Genomic DNA, 17,718 nt, shown 5'->3' on the forward strand with positions numbered 1-17,718 from the left:
ATAATAATAGGACATCTCAACAGGCACTGGTATTCAACAGAACAAAATGAGATAAACATAAAATGGGTTCACACGGACTTCTGCCACTTGCCATTCTCCTTGATCTTTTAGTCCTAGTCAAAACATTCACGGTCGTCACCATCGTTTAATTAAGACCGTGCTTGCTTTGGCTGTTTCTATTCTTCCCGTTTAAATTATTTAGCATGAAGCTAGCACCAGGTCGGATATCTTTAAAATCTACAGTGCATTCATTTGCATGGGAATGAGTACTTACCCTGTGCAACCTTAACAAGAAAAAAATGGCACAAAAGCCAATAATGGACTGTTCAGTACTAAAACGAGAGTTATCTAAGCCTACTGGAAACTGGCCTCCCCGGGGATCCCACGGGGCATGCCATTACTGACATGTGTGAGATAACATCTAGAGGCTGACATAGTGCTTCCCTGCTAGGCATCCTTACATAGACACCTAATTTATGAAATAGGTTTAAACTAACAAGCACACACACATACCAGACTGACACTGAGCTAACAGGCACAGCCACGACGCTGTCACCCACCTCCCCCACATCTCCTATCTTGTGCACGCCTGTTATATCTAAATGACATGAATGGGAACACACAGACCCCCAGCTCTTGGGCAAAATAGATTACTGTACGTGGGGCAGTCTCTTCATTTTAGCTCACAGGAATGCAGGCATAGTCTGCCAAGTGTGTGAACCAGTAATGCTTCCAAACCCACCAGATGCTTAGGGCTTAGGATCCTTACCCGGGGTCCTGGGAACCCAGGGATACCTTTCTCTCCTTTGACGCCGATACCAGGCTCTCCCTTTAAAAGATGACAGTGTTAGAAGGGTTTAAGGAACAACATTCGCTTAGTCTGGAAAGCAACAACAAAATAAAAAGCAAAAATATTGGCAACAGCTTAAAGAGAGCAACTTCCTTAGAATGGAGGTTTATAAGATTCTAGTAAGATAATGAAAAACTCCAGTAGTAAATGCTGGCTGTTAAACTAATTATAAAGCCATACAAAAAATTAGGTGAAAACACTACCTTGCGTCCTGGAGGTCCTGGGGACCCAATCCTTCCAGGAACTCCTTTTACACCCTAAAAATTATGATTGACATAATGTGATTACATAGTATTCATTGAATTCCATACATTTCATAAGTCATTTCTTTGGACAACTGGTTTCTCATTAGACTTGTTTAGTTTTAAGTAAGGGGTCAAGTCAGCAGCTATGACCTAAGTACGTCCGTATCCCCGGCATTATTTGGGTCAGTGTGAGATGCATATGAAGCACAGAAGAGAGCTATGGAACCAGACTGCAGATCCAAGGTTAGCAACATAGCTATTGAGAAAACTAGCTTGTTGTGGGAAGGTAGGAGGATGTAAGCCATCATTTACAAACAACTTAGACTATGCATCTGGCATTGGGAATGCCTATGTCGGAGGTGGATAGATAAATTACTATTTCCCCAAAGTCTATCAGATTTCCAGCTCTACCCAATGTGTCCGCTTTTTCAGTTCCCAACAGGCAAAGCCACTCCTGATTCTGAAAGGACAACTGGATTCCCCATGGTCTTTGCTGTCCACACATCGGAACAGCACTCTGAGGTGCTGTGTTCTGGGGGACTTAGCTCAGCCTGTGCTGGGTCTACCACTCAGCAGCCAAGAGAACCTGAGGACACTGTAAGGCTCTGAGCCTCATTACCGGACGAGTGTGAGCTTCAGACAATTGAGGCAGCCTTGAGATTCGCATGCTGGGGCACGGGAGCTCAGCCTTGCACAGGGAAAGCTTCCTATTGTGCTTCACGGGGTGACTTGGGAAGTGACTGGGTCTTACCTTTTCTCCTTTATAGACACCCAAATCAGGTGGCTGTACCAACAGGGTGGGCCCAAGAGGGCCATGCTGGCCAACTTCACCCTTTGAAAACACGGAGAAGATAGGAATTTCGCTTTAACTTGTGCTTTGAAGCACAGAAAATTTTTGCCCGCAAATAATATAGTCTTTCCAATCCCATGTGTCCTAAATTGAAAATAAAAATAGTGGGAAATGTATTATGTAAGAAAAATTATATTTATTGTTTCTTATGAAATATGGCTTGAAACGAAATTTTAAAATAAAATGATCCATAATGTTGCTATCCAGGGACAGCCTGCTGAAGACATTTGGGGGAGTGCTTTGTGGTGTTTATTTATGACTGGCATGACACAATGTGTGCATCACACACATACATGCCTATTCATATACAAGTGGGCAGCAGCTTGTTAAATTCAGTTGTAAAACTATAATCAAGATGAACACTATACATCTGTCATCTAAGCAAATAAGGTGGCGAGGCAGGAGAATCACAAGTTTGAAGCTAGCATGGACTGCCTAGTACAGGTCTGTGTTTCTGATAGCTGGTATTTCTTTATTAAGGATTATCACTTCAAGTTTACTGAACATAGTGTGACTAAGAATCCGGACTCTGCTCAGACACTAGGAATGTTTAAGGCTGTTTGTCTGGCATCCTGCCAGCTAACAGTGTTATGCATTGACTGCATCGTTTTGCAAATAGATGACTGAACAAATGCACAAACAGCACAGGGGGAGCAATGTGCACTGTTAATGGTAACCATTCTTCGCCTCATAGCTGAGGTCCAAACACAACCTATACAGACCGACCAAAAGGAAGCATCTTCGAAACTGGGCCACTACTATCTTTTCATATTATAAAAAGTATCACATAGTTAGCATGGTCAAATGTGCTACAAAGAGAAGCCGGAAGAATAAAGCGTAAAAGATCCACAGTCACATCTCCCACAATACTTAGTGACAAACACGAAGGGTGCTGTTTCCATTTCTATTGTTTTATTTTTATTTTTAGACAATGTCACGTGTAGCCCAGTGTGCCTCAATTGTTAGGCAGCCAAAGAGTAAAATGGTCTTGAACTCCTAATCCTCCTATCTCTACTTTGCTAATGCTGGGGTTAAAGGTACAGACCACCTTGCCCAACTTTTCTAAGAAAGGGAGAGGTAGGGGGTTGACCCTCTCCAGGACTGGGACTGCAGGCATGAGGACTGGGACTGCAGGCATGAGGACTGGGACTGCAGGCATGAGGACTGGGACTGCAGGCATGAGGACTGGGACTGCAGGCATGAGGACTGGGACTGCAGGCATGAGGACTGGGACTGCAGGCATGAGGACTGGGACTGCAGGTGTGCATCCCCATGTCTGACAGAAGTGCTCTTCATCCTCTCTTTTACAAACTAGGATGTCCAGCTCTGTAAAGGGCTGTTGCAGTAACTAAAGCAGAGGAACCGGTTCCCAAGCATACACTGGCAGTCACGCTCTCTCATGGTTCCAGCTCCAGCGGGCTATAGAACTAGCACTAATTATCTCAGCGGTTCCACACTGCCCCCGTCTACTTTCTGACCCGCAGTCTGTGAGCTATTCCAACATGGAACCCTGTGAGTCTGCCCTGCCCTCACTCACAGCTCTCTTGGCTGGTTTCCATCACGTCAAGCACACATATTCCAATTCCATGGCAGGCCAGTGCATCCGGCCTCTTGAACTCAATTAAGTTGCCACATGAAAGAACACATCACACGATATCCTCTGCTCCAATTGATAAGATATAATTTGCCCATCTAGATAACACAAAATCCTGTACACACCCTTAAGAGTAGTCATAAGGACCTGTAACTATGCACAGAGGAGAATTTTAACATCTGCAGACATGTTCTCTCAGCTGCCTTCCTCTCGCTCTGGCCTCCTCTGCCTCTCTAAAACTTTTTTCCTGCCCATCCTTCCTTCTTGTCCAATGACAGGCCTCGCTCTGTCCTGTACCTGCCTTCACCTGCGTAATGACATCAACCTACAACTGGCCTTTATGTTTGATATCATATCGTGATCATTTCGTACAATGAAGTCTTCCTCTGTATTTCCAACTCCTGTTAAACAACTGTGTTGTAACTTAATTGCTATGAGACTCCATGCCAGCAGGGCACAGGTCTATCTTGCTAATGTTAACCCTAACCCCGCCATGGAGTAGATGCTCAAGAGCTGTTTCTCCAGTGTCCTGAAAGAGCAGCCTACCTCCTGTTGGGTCTTCAGGTGAAGTCCAGAGAAGTTACCACCTTAAATCACTTTCCTAGAGCACGCCACCCACGAAGTTACTTTCCTAACCCTCATATTATGTTTTGTCAGAACTGTGATTTTACAGCTAAGGGTAAGACGATTCAGCAAACAGAAGTTATGAGCTGTGAGGTTTGACAGTGTCTACACAATAAATACAACTGATCACTCTGGTCTCTATGACTGGGAAAGTCACACATCCTAACATCCATTCTTCTGCACAAGGAACCCTTACCGGTTCTCCCTTTTGCCCTTTCAGTCCCATGGCAGGATCTCCCTGAAAGGAAAAGATTATAAGTCAAATTGCTTTTTAGTTTTAAAAGGGCAATGGCAAGCAATTAAAACTTTTAGCCATGCAACTCAGGAAGGTTTATTTAAGTGGGAAGACTCCTAAGAGGGAATCTGTGACTGACACTGTCGGTGATCTCACCCGAGGGTGGGCGCTTATAATGTATGCATTCAGAACTTACCTTCATCCCAGGGCTCCCAGGATGACCTATAGGTCCCTAAATCAATGGGAAAAAAAGTCAACTGTAGTCATAGTCATCAGAACATCTCCCTAGGTCGCCCAAGTTTTAATTAGGAAACGCTTTTGATTGTAAGGTTCATTCCACTGCTCTCGTTCTCATGAGGAAGAGAAGCATTTGATCTCATGTGAGTAAGGGGAAAAACTGTAGTTACTGGAGACTGAAAAGGCTGAGTAGGAAGAGGGGTGTGAAAGAAGTGCTAGGTGATGATACCGCAGACACTGTTAGTAAAAAGAATTTGAGTTCTAGTGGGCACAGTAAGGTGACAGTCAACAAGTCACTTTACAAAATGACTAGCGAGGATGTCAATGCTTCCAAGGTGAAGAAACGATGGGTGTTACAGGTGATGGTCATGTTAGCTGTCCTGCTTTGATCACTGCACATTAAGCATATGTGTCCAAATATCATCCTGTACCTCAGGAATACATACAATTATGTGTATGTACAAGTATGTGTGTGCACATGTGGTGTAGATGCGTGTGTGTGTGTGTGTGTGTGTGTGTGTGTGTAAAATCTAAAATCTGGGGTTCACTCATTAGGCTAGGTCAGAGAGCCCCAGAGTTCCACCCATGTCTATTTCCCTGGGACTGGAATTAGAAGCATGTACTGCCAAGCTTGGATCTTTTATGTGAGTTCTGGGATAGAACTCAAGTTCTCAGGCTCATGTGGAAAGCTCTCTCTTTGGCTCTGTGCGTACTGTTATGGGTCACCAACAATGAGAAGGACACACAGTACACTTTTAAACATGGATGGGCTATCTTTCTGTGTGGACAGCGGCTTCTTCTGGGGACCTGTGCATCAAGATAGGTTCCTGCCAATTAAGGTGGTTGATCAGTCTGACCCGAGGAGGCGGATTTTGTGGTACTGCTGCACTGTTGGCTACAGAGGGACAGCATCAACAGCTATACTCACTGCTAGCCCTGGGGTACCCGCATGCCCCATGGGCCCTGTTGATCCTTGTGCACCCCTAGATCCCTAGAGAGGAAGAGAAAGAAAGAGATCAGCACGTTTACTGTGAAAACTGCAATTACTGTTCACAGAAAAGGTGGCATGTGAGCCCAAGTAGACAGAAAACCTGCAAAACAGCCCATCCCCCTCACATATGGTCGGGGAGGAGTTAGCACCAGGCCAATACAGGTGACACACTCTGTTGTAGGGCTCCCTTCAGGTCAAGAGAACAATCAACACCCCACAAACAAATCTTGTAATCCTAAAAACCACAAACAAGAGAACTTCATCAGCTCTTCCCAATTTCAACACAACTTTATGCGTATCAAGATGTCTTTTCAAATATTAGTCTTGGGTAATGTGCATATTTAAAGATATTTTTATTTATGCCTATGACCATTTGCCTGCACGTTTGTCTGTGTACCTCATACATACAGAGGCCAGAAGAGAGCACTGAATCCCCTAGATCTAGAGTCTTAAACAGTTATGACCCTCCATGTGGGTGCTGGGAACAAAGACCGGCTCCTCTGAAAGGAGAGCAAATCCTTTTAACCACTAAGCCATCTCTCCTGCCCCTGTATTTAAATATTAATGTGTTCGTACTTTTAAAAATATGACTTAGGAGACCAAAGTGAGTAAAACACTATCCCCAGCTCGGGATCAAGATGATTCAGACTTAAGTAATTATCTATAAGCCAGCATCATGGCGTACCATCACCAGCACAGGGTAGGGATGATGGCTGGGCAGTCCTGGGAAGGTGGAGAGAGCAGCCCCCTGCTCTCCGGCTCACATCAAAAGACTTCTGAGTGTGAAGCTCTGCCCTCTTTAGGGGTTAAACTGGCATTTGTTGTAACGGTGACGTCAAGAGCATCTCATTTATTGCGTGGAACCAAGCTTCTGCACAGTTAGGGGACTGGCCGGCCGGGGAGAGTAACACTATGGCTGGCTGGGAGCCACAACACAGAATCGCAGGTTAATTGCTGGGAGGCAAAACTGCTTTCACTTTCAATCTCGTAGACACTGATAAACTAGAAAGGCTAACGTGATCATTGAAATACAAACTCCAGAGAGATGAAAGTCGGGTAAAATAGCAATGAACAGTTACTAATTTGGCAGGTAAAAATGTGCAGAAGTGGCACAAAATTCCATTTGCTATAGTTATGTAGGAGGAGGTGTGTGTGTGTGCGTGTGTGTGTGTGTAAATATATATATATATATATATATATATATATATATATATATTTCTAAAAGTTAATTTCCCACAGGTCTGTAAGTGCCTAGCAATGCAAAATGACTATGACCAGACAATGCATGTGTGGGCATGGCGTAAGAGGCAGCTTGCTGGGTTCAGCAAATGGGTAAACTGGAGTACCACAGCACATGGACTCAACATCCTGCTTCTAGTAATGTTTGACAAGCAATCACATTTTTATTCTATACTACATGGGTCCCACACGTGCTGTAGCTGGTCCTGTTGGGTTTTGAAGAGAAAATGGATGCCCACGGTCTTCTCGGGAGACTTACTGGTAAGCCGAGTGGTCCTGGGTCCCCACGGTCTCCCTGCAATGACATCATTATACTGTTTTACAAGAGGAGGACATTTTTCTAGGACACAGATGACTCCCAGGGAGGGAAGGACAGATCTGTACTAGGCCAGGCAGGTAGCCTATGCACTTTGTCACTATTGAGACACCAACAGTGCAAGGGCTCTATGGAGTGGCTTTCTTTCTTTATTCTCTGTCTATCTAATGGAGGCCAGAACAAGGCTGGCAGAGTCAGAACATAGAAGAAAGAAGTGGGTTGCATTTCTGCTCATCTTACCACAGCATCTTGATGTAAAATTCCTGTTTCCTCCCAATACACCCATCTCTGATCTAGGCCTCACCTGACATTGCTCTAGAACATAATTCTCAACCTGTAGGTCTTGACCCTTTGAGGGTCACATATCAGTTCCTGCATATCAGACATTTACATTACAATTCATGAGAGTAGCAAAATTCCAGCTATAAAGTATGAACAGAATGGTTTTATGGTGGGGGGGGTCACCCCAACATGAGGAACTGTATTAAAGGGTCGAAGCATTAGTAAGTTTGAGAACCACTTCTCTAGAGTGACAGGAAGGGATCGAAAGGACAGCCCCTCCCTGCTAGGGCTTCCAGATCTAACAGCCAGCTTTGTGCTGACATTTGACTGCTTTGCATGACGATCAGTGTGTGTATGCTCTTAGATGCAAGCTCTTTCTGAACACAAGTTGCACTTAAGGTACAATCTAAGATCTTATCCACAGTTAAGTATTGTCATTTCTGTGGTATTAATCTCACATTGCTATTCAACCAAAGCCCCCTCGAGGTTCTCAGAGCCCTGCTATTCTCCATAGTAACTGACTATCTGACTCAAGTAACAATGACGATGAGCCCAAGGGACCTTGAAATGGATGTGTCCTTATAATTCTGAATGTGTAGGAGGCAAGGCCATCTGCAGCCATAGGGACTAAGGCTCATGCCTTTCGACAAGAGGAACAGAGCCATCTTGTTGTGTGAGGTTAATGGGGGGGGGGGAAATCAGTACGTTCAATCATACTTTGTAAGAAATCCCTGCCTGCGTGTTCCCTATTGGGAAAATGGCTTTCCTAAACCCACAATGGCCGTAAGACTCACCTGAGTACCTTTGGCGCCACCGGAAATGTACACCGATCTTCCTTTTTCTCCATTTTCCCCAGGCTGACCCTGAGAAGGAGACATTCACTTAGGAAAAAAATTTTCAATATTTTCTCTTCTATATGAAATACTAGTCACCAGGAAAAAGCACCGAAGCCATTTCACTGGGGTGGACTTATGGTTTTCCTGATTGTTATTGGCCGGAGGTCCAAGGTTCTCATATACCACTTCTCAGCCGTTCAGTTAGGCAGACCACTCACTAACGGTCAATGAGTTACTAATTATGGGGCAGAAAGACTACTCTTTTCTCATACTATAACACAAGCCATTATTCTTAAAAATTAAGTAATTTTGATATTTAATTACTTCACCCATTTCGGTATTTGTATTAAAGAAGAGCTTGGATTATTTTGTAAGACCAAATTTCAAACTTTTCAGCAGCTCCCCTTTTGTGAAGCCGCTCCCGTTTTGTTTGTTTGGTCGGTTGGCTAACGGGCTGGTTTTTGAGACAAGGAACCACTATGCAGCACTGGCTGACATGGAATTAGCAGTTTAGGTTAGGCTGCTCTGGAGCTCACAGGGAGCCACCTGCCTCAGCCTCCCTACCAAGTGCTGGGATCAAAGGCATGTGCATGTCGGCGCTGTTTAAAGCATTTTTTAGCCGGTAAATGAAATAGCTCAATGAATTCCATTGTCATTCTCCTATAGCACAACTTAAAACCCCAGGTCATATCTCACACGCATTAACTTGCTTGCATCAACCCAGGATTTCTGCCTTCTTCGTATTATCAAGCTCAGAGAAGGAGTGTGAATTTCCAAGTTGATCCCACTCATAAAAGGGCTTGCCTTGGTTTCTAGGGGGAGACACTCAGTGGCTTCCTAGCAAGTCATTATCAACGGTCTCCTTGACTAATCAGCTTTGCTTTCTCAGGTAGCTGTGCCTTCCTACGGAGTCAGCCTGTGCGGATTTCAGTTCCACACCGAGTTAGATCAGTTACTGAGTTAAATGGAAATGAACTGAATCGTTGCACAAAGGTTAGAGCGGAAACTTGGAGGCAGACTGCTTGTCTGGCAAACCTGGGTTTGATCGACCGATTTAAATAGATAGATAGATAGATAGATAGATAGATAGATAGATAGATAGATAGATAGATAGATAGATAAATAAAACCTTCACTGCTAGCTCCTCGATCCACAAATCATTTCGTGGATAACAGACTGCTCATGACCAGTGACAAATCATGTCATGTGTTCCGAAGCTTACCGTGACTGAGCACGGCAGAAGCCTGCCGTGATTGATCACCGCACTTCTCGGTCCATTTCTAATTTCTTTTTTATTTTAATGTATTATTAGCATATATTAATTATGTGTAATAAGGGCTTTTTGTCCTGACGTTTTTATACATGTGCATAAGGTATCTCATTCATAAGTCAGCCAGTTTCTCATGTCTCCCTTCCACTTCTGCTGGTCTTCCTCTTCCCATGTCGTGTCCCTTTGCTGTTGTATCTTTTTTGTGTGACCCAGTGAGTTTCAGTAAGGTGGTCTACAGGAACATGGGTGGGAGTGTGTCTGCAGGAGTGTGACGGCACATCTTTCATTCAGACATGTGTATGTACACACATAGGGAACAGCATAGCAAACAGGTATGCTGCTTCCTTTTCTCTGACATATAAACCCAAGTGACATTTTATAAAAATGGCTTCTTGAGAGAGGGAATTAGTCTTCAAAGATGAAAGGGAAAGAAACACAAGAGAGGCATTTGCAATGTTGTCAGTGAAACTCAGGTAGGGTGTAGGTGGAGTTGGAGAAATCATGGCGGCCACAGCACGTAGGGAAGATGGAGTCAAGCACAGAGACATAGCAGCTGTGATGGAGATATTTCTCAGAAATGAAAACTGGCCCAAACATAGAAAGAGCATGACATTTTGTCACAGGATGAAAAAAGGTTAATTTGGTATTATATATTACATGATAGGGAAAAAGAAAATCCCATTTAAAACAGCCTCGAGAATTTTTTCTTCTAACTATACAACTCAACGCTTTGGTTCTCAATGCTTCAAATCACAAAACACTACAAAAATATTTATTCCATTTTTTTCACTTTATACATTTATAAGTGACAGCAAATTTTTAACAGATTAACGAAATACTAAAAGGTCACAAGACAGTAGTAACTTTCCCCATCAGTGGCTGAGTTGCTTTGGGTAGCTTTAGCATTCTGGACAGCCCACTTTACAGGCAGGGCATCAGAAGAGATAAAGGAAAGAATGCTGCTTAACAAAGGGACATCCCAACCCTGCTGTGGCAAAGCTGCCCCTGAGAGCCCCTGCCTTCTGAAATGCCTGACTCAGTAGAAGCAGAAAGAGCTTACTCTGCCTGTGTGCATTCCTCTCACTGCACTGGAACTCAAAGGAGGGAGTGCCTGAAGATTATTTATACGTGATGTGAAGAAAGGGGCCAGCCTGGAATTCTCTCTGAGTCCTAAGTTCAGACCAGTTCTCCTTCAGTCCAGAGCACAGGGAAGACAAACGAAGAGAATATGGAAGGCTCTGGAAGTGCTAATAAGTAACCTCTTGGGACGGTTAAAAAAGAAATATTTAAATAGCAAAGGAGAAAAAGCTGAAGTACAGACAGAGAAAGTCAAGTTGTTTCTTAAAGGAAAGAATGTATTTATTTATTTCTATTATTTATTTATCTAGTATACATATTTAAATTTTTTATATTTTATAAATTACATGTTATATAGAAGATCTATAAAGCGTATAAATTATAATTTAGATAAATAGTAATTTTATTTTTTATTTAAAATTTTCTCGATTTTTATTAGTTCTTTGAGAATTCCATACAGTGCATTTTGACTCAGGCAAAACCATGTCTGATTTTTACTCAAGTAAGACAGCTGGAAAGGTGGGTGGTGAGAATAAGAGATGTCCCTTGCTGAAGCTATCTTTAAATACAAATTCGCCCTGAATGGTGGGGTGGTAAGATTTGGTAAACTGCCTCCTCCTTTAACTCCTTGATGAAGCCAGTTAGTTCACACCCCTTCTTAATGCTGTTCAGTATCTTCCCTTTCCACCGCCCATGAAGCCCCTAAACGCTCTGGTTCTGCCCACCCCGTCTCCCCCTCCCCCAAGCACCCAGTTTGGTTGACCTGCTGCAGGCAGGCAAAGGTGCAGTGAGGCCATTCCCGAGTAGACCAGCCAGTTCCTGCTGTACATAAAGTCTTTTCACTCAGGACCACTCTAGACTGTGCTAATGGTGTCTTACAGGGGGGCCGCCAGGGCCAGGAGCTCCTCTCTCTCCTGGATAGCCCGGATCACCTCGTGAGCCATTGTAGCCGTCCATACCAGGTTTGCCTCTGGGTCCAGGAGGCCCTGGGTGACCCTGGGGAGGACAACAGTGTGAGTGACATATTTCTGCAAGAAAACCCCAACATGCACCACAAACCACAGACACCAGGACCCACTTGTTTACTTGTTTCATTCTGTGAGGCACCCCAAAAGTGCTACCTGGTAAGATTACAGTTTAAAAGTGTACTCTGTCCATGGCAAGTTAATTTAGCGTGAGTTATTTTCCTGCTTCAGAGGCATCTACTGCATTCTAAAGCTCCCCAAACCCCGCCTTCCTTTTTCACTGGCCTTCTGGTCTGTGTGACTCTCAAAAAGTTACTCAAAAAACTGAGACGCACCAGAAAATGAGGCTTCTCTTATGGGTGGGCACACATCTGATTCTAGAGCACACTGTGTGCGATGTGACAGGCATATTTACTGTCTATTTTGGGCTTGATTTCTACTTCACTAATTTGTTTGAAGACGTTGCTCTTTGTGTAAAATGTTTTGGGTTGAGAGTTATTACACAAGATTGAAGAATGAGCACTCTGATGATTTTACAAAATTTAAGAGTAAGAACTAACCATGTGTGTGTGTGTATATACATATATATATATATATATATATATATATATATATATATATCTGTCTTTCAGGGACTTTGTTTATGATGGTGTTTGTTTTCCTTTTTCTTTTTTCTTTTAAGACAGGTTCTCATTATGCAAACCACAGGATGGCCTCAAATGCATAATCCCTCTGCCTCAGCCTCCCAAGTACTCAGATGCCGTGTGTGTGTGTGTGTGTGTGTGTGTGTGTGTGTGTGTGTGTGTGTGTGTGTGTGCACCACACTCTGTTTCCCTTTAGAGCTTCCAGTGACTGTTTCTCCTCTTCTTAGAACAATGGAGCAAAGTGTGAGGACACTTACAGGTACACCATCCACGCCTGGAAATCCGGGCACACCAGTTGGACCCTAATTCCAAAAATATAAAACAAAGATATAAACATGACTGAATTATTAGACAGGCAAATCCATTTACTTGGAACTATTAACAGTTAGGAATTCCAAACCAAAAGTCCTTCACAGTCACTGTCACATGCTGCTCACTGATTGGTCAAGACCCCAACGTTTGAAAAGCATCCTTTCACCCTCTGTTTGATAGACCTAGGAAGGCAACTTGGCAGAATGAATTAAATATTTGGCTGTCAAACTCCTCAGACTCCTTCCCAGGACACCAGGGCTTTAATATGAACAGCAGCAACTGACAGAACTACGTCCTAGCTTATACGGGGTTATGAAATAATTTCATATTTCCAACAGGACATAAGCTAAGGTTTGACACACAGAATGGCATACATATTCCATGGTATTTTCTCAAGACATAAATGTGGGTTCAGAAATTAACACTCTCTAGGATCAAAGGTCCGGCCTGGCACACATAATGCTCCATTTGGGTTGTTCAGAAAGCAGACGAACCCTTAGCAGTCTTCCCTGGGCACATTTTAGAGGATTACAGAAATGTTCTAGAAGGGCCTGCTCCTCGGGAGATGGGCTGAGATAAAGACACAGGACTCTGTGTCTTAGTTTTCGACCATGTGCAGTTGTGCAGTATTCCTGAGCCTGAGTGTTATAAAGGAATAATTTGGCCTTTAACGAGACGATGTGCTTTTCCTTCCCAGAATCCCACAGTGAAGCAGCTTACCAGGCTAGGGTCATGCAGCTTCACAAATTTGCCCAGTGCCTTAAATTATTCAGAATCGTGGCTTTCTATCTTCCTCTTCACCAAGCATGCTTCTAACGCTTTGGGCTTCCCCAACAACTTCAGTTTCTTTCATCTTTCCCCAAACTTCTCTTGCCTTTCTGCCATGTGTCTCACCTCCATGTCCACCCCTGTGCCTCTGTCCTTCCAGGTCAGCTTAGCTGCATGGGTCTCCCCCTTCCTTCTCTCTCTGACTCCTTTGGGCAGCTACAGAGATTTACAGCTCGCCTATCCAGGGCCACAGTTTTCTTTTAAATACCAATATTATCCTCGGACTTTAAAACAAGCAAGCAAATAAACAAGCCCTGAGCACTAGAGACTGGGAGGACGCAAAATGACTCACTCACCTTGTCTCCTTTCTCTCCTGGTGGTCCAGGCAGGCCGCTGTCACCTCTCAGTCCTTTTTCTCCTGGAATCCCAATGGGTCCTGGGGGTCCCAAGGGCCCTATTGGTCCCTGTGGTCCCAGTGGTCCTGGGTGACCCTGAAATGGAAAGGAGAGCCAAAGAAGCTGTGAATAGTGATTCTAACACAGGCACAACCTGTGAGTATAGAAAAATCAGAACACTAAAGCTGAGCAAATTCTAAGAGAATCTCGGCTATTACAAGTAGTGTGTACAGCATTGCCTTTTCAAGCCGATTTAAAGCTCTCTGATAAGTGTCTATTGTTGTGTGTGTGCACATAAATATAAGTGTGCACATATGCATGTGTGTGTATGCATTCATGTGTGAACGTGTCCATGTATGTGTGTGCAAGTGTGTGCATATGTGTGTATGTATATAATGTTTGCAAATTTGGGTAGATTAAAGCTCTATTATTTTCCCACTGCCAACTACATTTGTAGGTCTTGAGATGGCTTACGAATTATAGAACTAAAAATATCAAATTCTTGCTGTATGAGGAACATGGTGTGCACGGAGGAGAAAGTGCCTGCTCTACTTGAAAGAGGCAATGATGTTTATGCTTGTTGCTGCCCTCCTCTTATGCCCCTGTACGGTTCATGATTTTGAACTTGGAAAAAATAATTGTATCAAAATATAATTTTGATTTTTCAGAAGTTCAATCGTTAATGTCTTTATAAAATTATCAGCCTATGGCAACAAATAAGCTATTAGAATGGACTCAGAAATATAGACTCAGTTTGTCCAAATGACACCGTGTCTCAACGTCCTGTCCATGGGGTGGCCAATGTACTCGGCTTGTTTTGCCACCGCATAGCTCAGGGTGTGTTAGGTCTCGTTAGAATTTTAAGATTCCTCAGATTCATTCAAAGTTGGGCTACGGGGTTTTGTGATTCTTCAAATTTTCTAAAATCCATTAAGAAAAGAGTAGTTTAGAGCCTCTTGCCCCCAACATCACTCACATCTTCATCTTTTAAAAATGAACATCTTAGCTGGGAAGTGGTGGTACACACCCCTAATCCCAGCAACTGGGAAGCAGAGGCAGGTGGATCTTGGTGAGTTCGAGACCAGCCTGGTCTACAGAGTGAGTTCCAGGACAGTCAGAGCTACACAGTAAAACCCTGTCTCAAGAAGCAAGCAAACAAACAAGCAAGCAAATAGATAAATATTTAAAAATCATTTTATTGCAGTATGTGTCTGTGTGTATACATGTGTGTGTGTGCATGTGTGTGCGTGTGTGTGTGTGTGTGACATGTATGCCCCAGAGATGTGTGTCAAGGTTGGAGTCACCTCCCCACCTCTAACATGCGAGTCCCAGGGATAGAACTGAGGGTATCAGGTTTGACAGTAAATGACTCAACACTGAGCCATCTTGCTGCCCTCTAACTGCATTCGATGATCAAATATGTCTTGCTATGAGGTCAGAAAAGTTTGATAAATTTCAGCCACTACATGCTAAGATCATGTCTCTTAGATTTCTAGAACAAATACAGGATGGTCTTATAGATATACAGCATTCTGGGAAAAATATTTCTTGCAGAGTCCTATCCATATAAATACTCTGAAATACCCCAAATCAAGATGTTAGCCTCATTCGTTTTGGGTACCTTGTCTTGTATGATCCCATGAAGGAAGTATTGTGTGCTGGCAATTGGGAGGAAGGGGGAGCCCTTCTAATAACCAGATGCTCCCCTAAAAGCAAGACCAGGCCTTCCTACCAGACTAGCACATAGCCATAATGCCTGAATACCTTACATAATCACACAGGAGAGCACACCAGTGGGAAGGAGGTGCAGCTGGGACCCAACTGTTTCCACACTTGAACCCTGCTTAAATAGTGATGTGACTTAGGCAGGCCCAGCTAAGCAGAGGGAGGTGACGTAAAAGATTGAACTGGGACCTGGTAAGGCAGCCACAATGATTCAAGACAATATCATTTGGATATCAGGAAAAACAGAGTTATGAAAATCCAGGAGCCTGAAACAGGGTGAACACATTGTGTGACTTCTAACAAGGAAGCACAATTTAGAGCCACTCACCTGAGCTACTAAGTATCAGAGAAAACATAGAAGGCCAGCAGCCTGGTAGGTAGGAGAGGGGGGGGAGAGAGAGAGGAGAGGGGAGGGGGAGGAGAGAGAGAGACAGACAGAGAGAGGGGAGGGAGGGAGAAAGACAGAGAGAGAGAGGGAGGGGGGGGGAGGGAGGAGAGAGAGAGACAGAGAGAGAGAGACAGAGAGAGACAGAGAGAGAGAGACAGAGAGACAGAGAGAGAGAGAGAGCACAGTGAGTGATGTAGGTAAGAAAGGCAGCCCAGGAAGAAAGAAAAGGAAGACATTCATCCTTGGTCAACAGCTAGAAGAGCCCTTGACAGGAGGGCACTGGTCAGTCACCCAGCCTTGGGCTGAGAGAACCAGGGCAGGTCTACCCTGAAGATGAGGTGTTGACGGAGAGATGAGGATGTGGACAGCTAAACTCCCCTGAGCAAATGCGAGTCTTCAGTGAGGGTCTGAGGAGAATGTGCCACGCTGACGGCATTTACAAACAGCCATTAGAGAGAGCAAAACAGGTGCACTCTGGCTGACAGGGACCATGAGGAAGACAGTGACTAAGGGCCCAGGCAGAATGTTCTGAAAGCACAAGGCCACGCTTACTGGCTGTGTGTCCTTGAGTACGTTTTTTTCTTCTAAAAATATCTCATCAGCATATATTAATTATGTATAATAATGGGCTTCATTCCAACCTTTCTGGACTATATCCCTAACCTCTCTCAAGCACGGCTGCATCTTTGTCAATAGCTTAGAGCCAAAACAAAAAACCTATAAAGCTATTTAAGAGAGTACCCGTTGGGATAAATGCTATCCACTGTTATTGTGACAAATGTGTAAATGACAAAAACAAGCCACAGAACAGTATGACATATGCTCCCAACCCTCAAGACACAGGGCAGAGCCAATGGCTCCCTATCTGTTTGCAAATGAAGGCTTCTAGAATGGTATGCACGCTAAGGAGAGGTTAAATACGAGCCAGGGCCATGTCACCTCCTGGTGCATCCTACGAACAGCACCCGTGACCTTTGCAATAGAGATAAAGTGTCATCTCTGTGTCACGATTGGGTCACCAACTCCACAGCATTACTGACAACCTTTAACATCTACCCGGGTGGTGCAACTGAAAACTGTTCTTATGTGCATTTTCCTTTTCCTTCATCTTTTCCATCATCGACATAATGGCTACAGTTGACTGAGAATTAGGAAAGCTTGGAATTGCTAAGAATTCTGGTGTGTGTGTGTGTGTGTGTGTGTGTGTGTGTGTGTGTGTGTGTGAGAGAGAGAGGGGGGGGGAGACCAAATAGTGGCAGTGATAAAGCAGAACTGTGAAACCTTGGGAACGTGGGAAGGTAGATCAATTTGCAGTGGACAGCATGTACATCCCAGACCATGACCTGAAAGGACCTTCTTACGCTCTGTCAATTAATCTTATATCTAATATTAACCTTTAAATGAGACTGATTGATAGACATTTAAACGTTCTCTTTCTTTCCTAAATATGAGAATCGGAAAACAGTTGCTATTATGGCAAGTTTGGAAGTAAAGCGCCTCTCCATCCTGTAAGCAATTTGTACATCGCCTCCCAATGATCTTCTCTGAGTACAGTGCTTTACGACAATGTGTTATTGAGAACACAGCGAGAGGAACGCTCACATAAAAGGGAAACTAAGAAAGAGACGGCCAATTAACTGGCCATAAATCTCTTCAATGTGATTCATTTCAAACACGCAACCCTGAATCCAGTAAGCTAATGGGACTTTGCTGAGGCAAAAACGGGGGTGGGGGAGTGGAAATGTTTAACACCGCGGTAAGTCTGATGGAATTCCATTTAGTATGCTGTGGGAATGGGTCCTGATTAGAAAAAGAACCATAAAAATACTTTGAAAACAAACAGCAGACCAGAAAAGAGCTGTTTGTATTACCGAG

The 17,718-nt window shown here is 43.8% G+C and overlaps 1 protein-coding gene across 1 annotated transcript in view; it reads right to left on the reverse strand.

Moving 5' to 3' along the window:
• The window catches only part of Col4a4 (collagen type IV alpha 4 chain), a 118,575-nt gene that overhangs the window by 66,778 nt on the left and 34,079 nt on the right, over positions 1-17,718 (reverse strand). Inside the window, 11 exon segments of the mRNA XM_032901460.1 lie at positions 770-829; positions 1,054-1,107; positions 1,847-1,927; positions 4,360-4,401; positions 4,595-4,630; positions 5,564-5,626; positions 7,125-7,160; positions 8,258-8,326; positions 11,526-11,642; positions 12,513-12,557; positions 13,692-13,826. Of these exon segments, the coding sequence (XP_032757351.1) occupies positions 770-829; positions 1,054-1,107; positions 1,847-1,927; positions 4,360-4,401; positions 4,595-4,630; positions 5,564-5,626; positions 7,125-7,160; positions 8,258-8,326; positions 11,526-11,642; positions 12,513-12,557; positions 13,692-13,826 (738 nt within the window).

Source organism: Rattus rattus, chromosome 4 (genome assembly GCF_011064425.1).
Source record: "Rattus rattus isolate New Zealand chromosome 4, Rrattus_CSIRO_v1, whole genome shotgun sequence".
Lineage (NCBI taxonomy): Eukaryota > Metazoa > Chordata > Mammalia > Rodentia > Muridae > Rattus > Rattus rattus.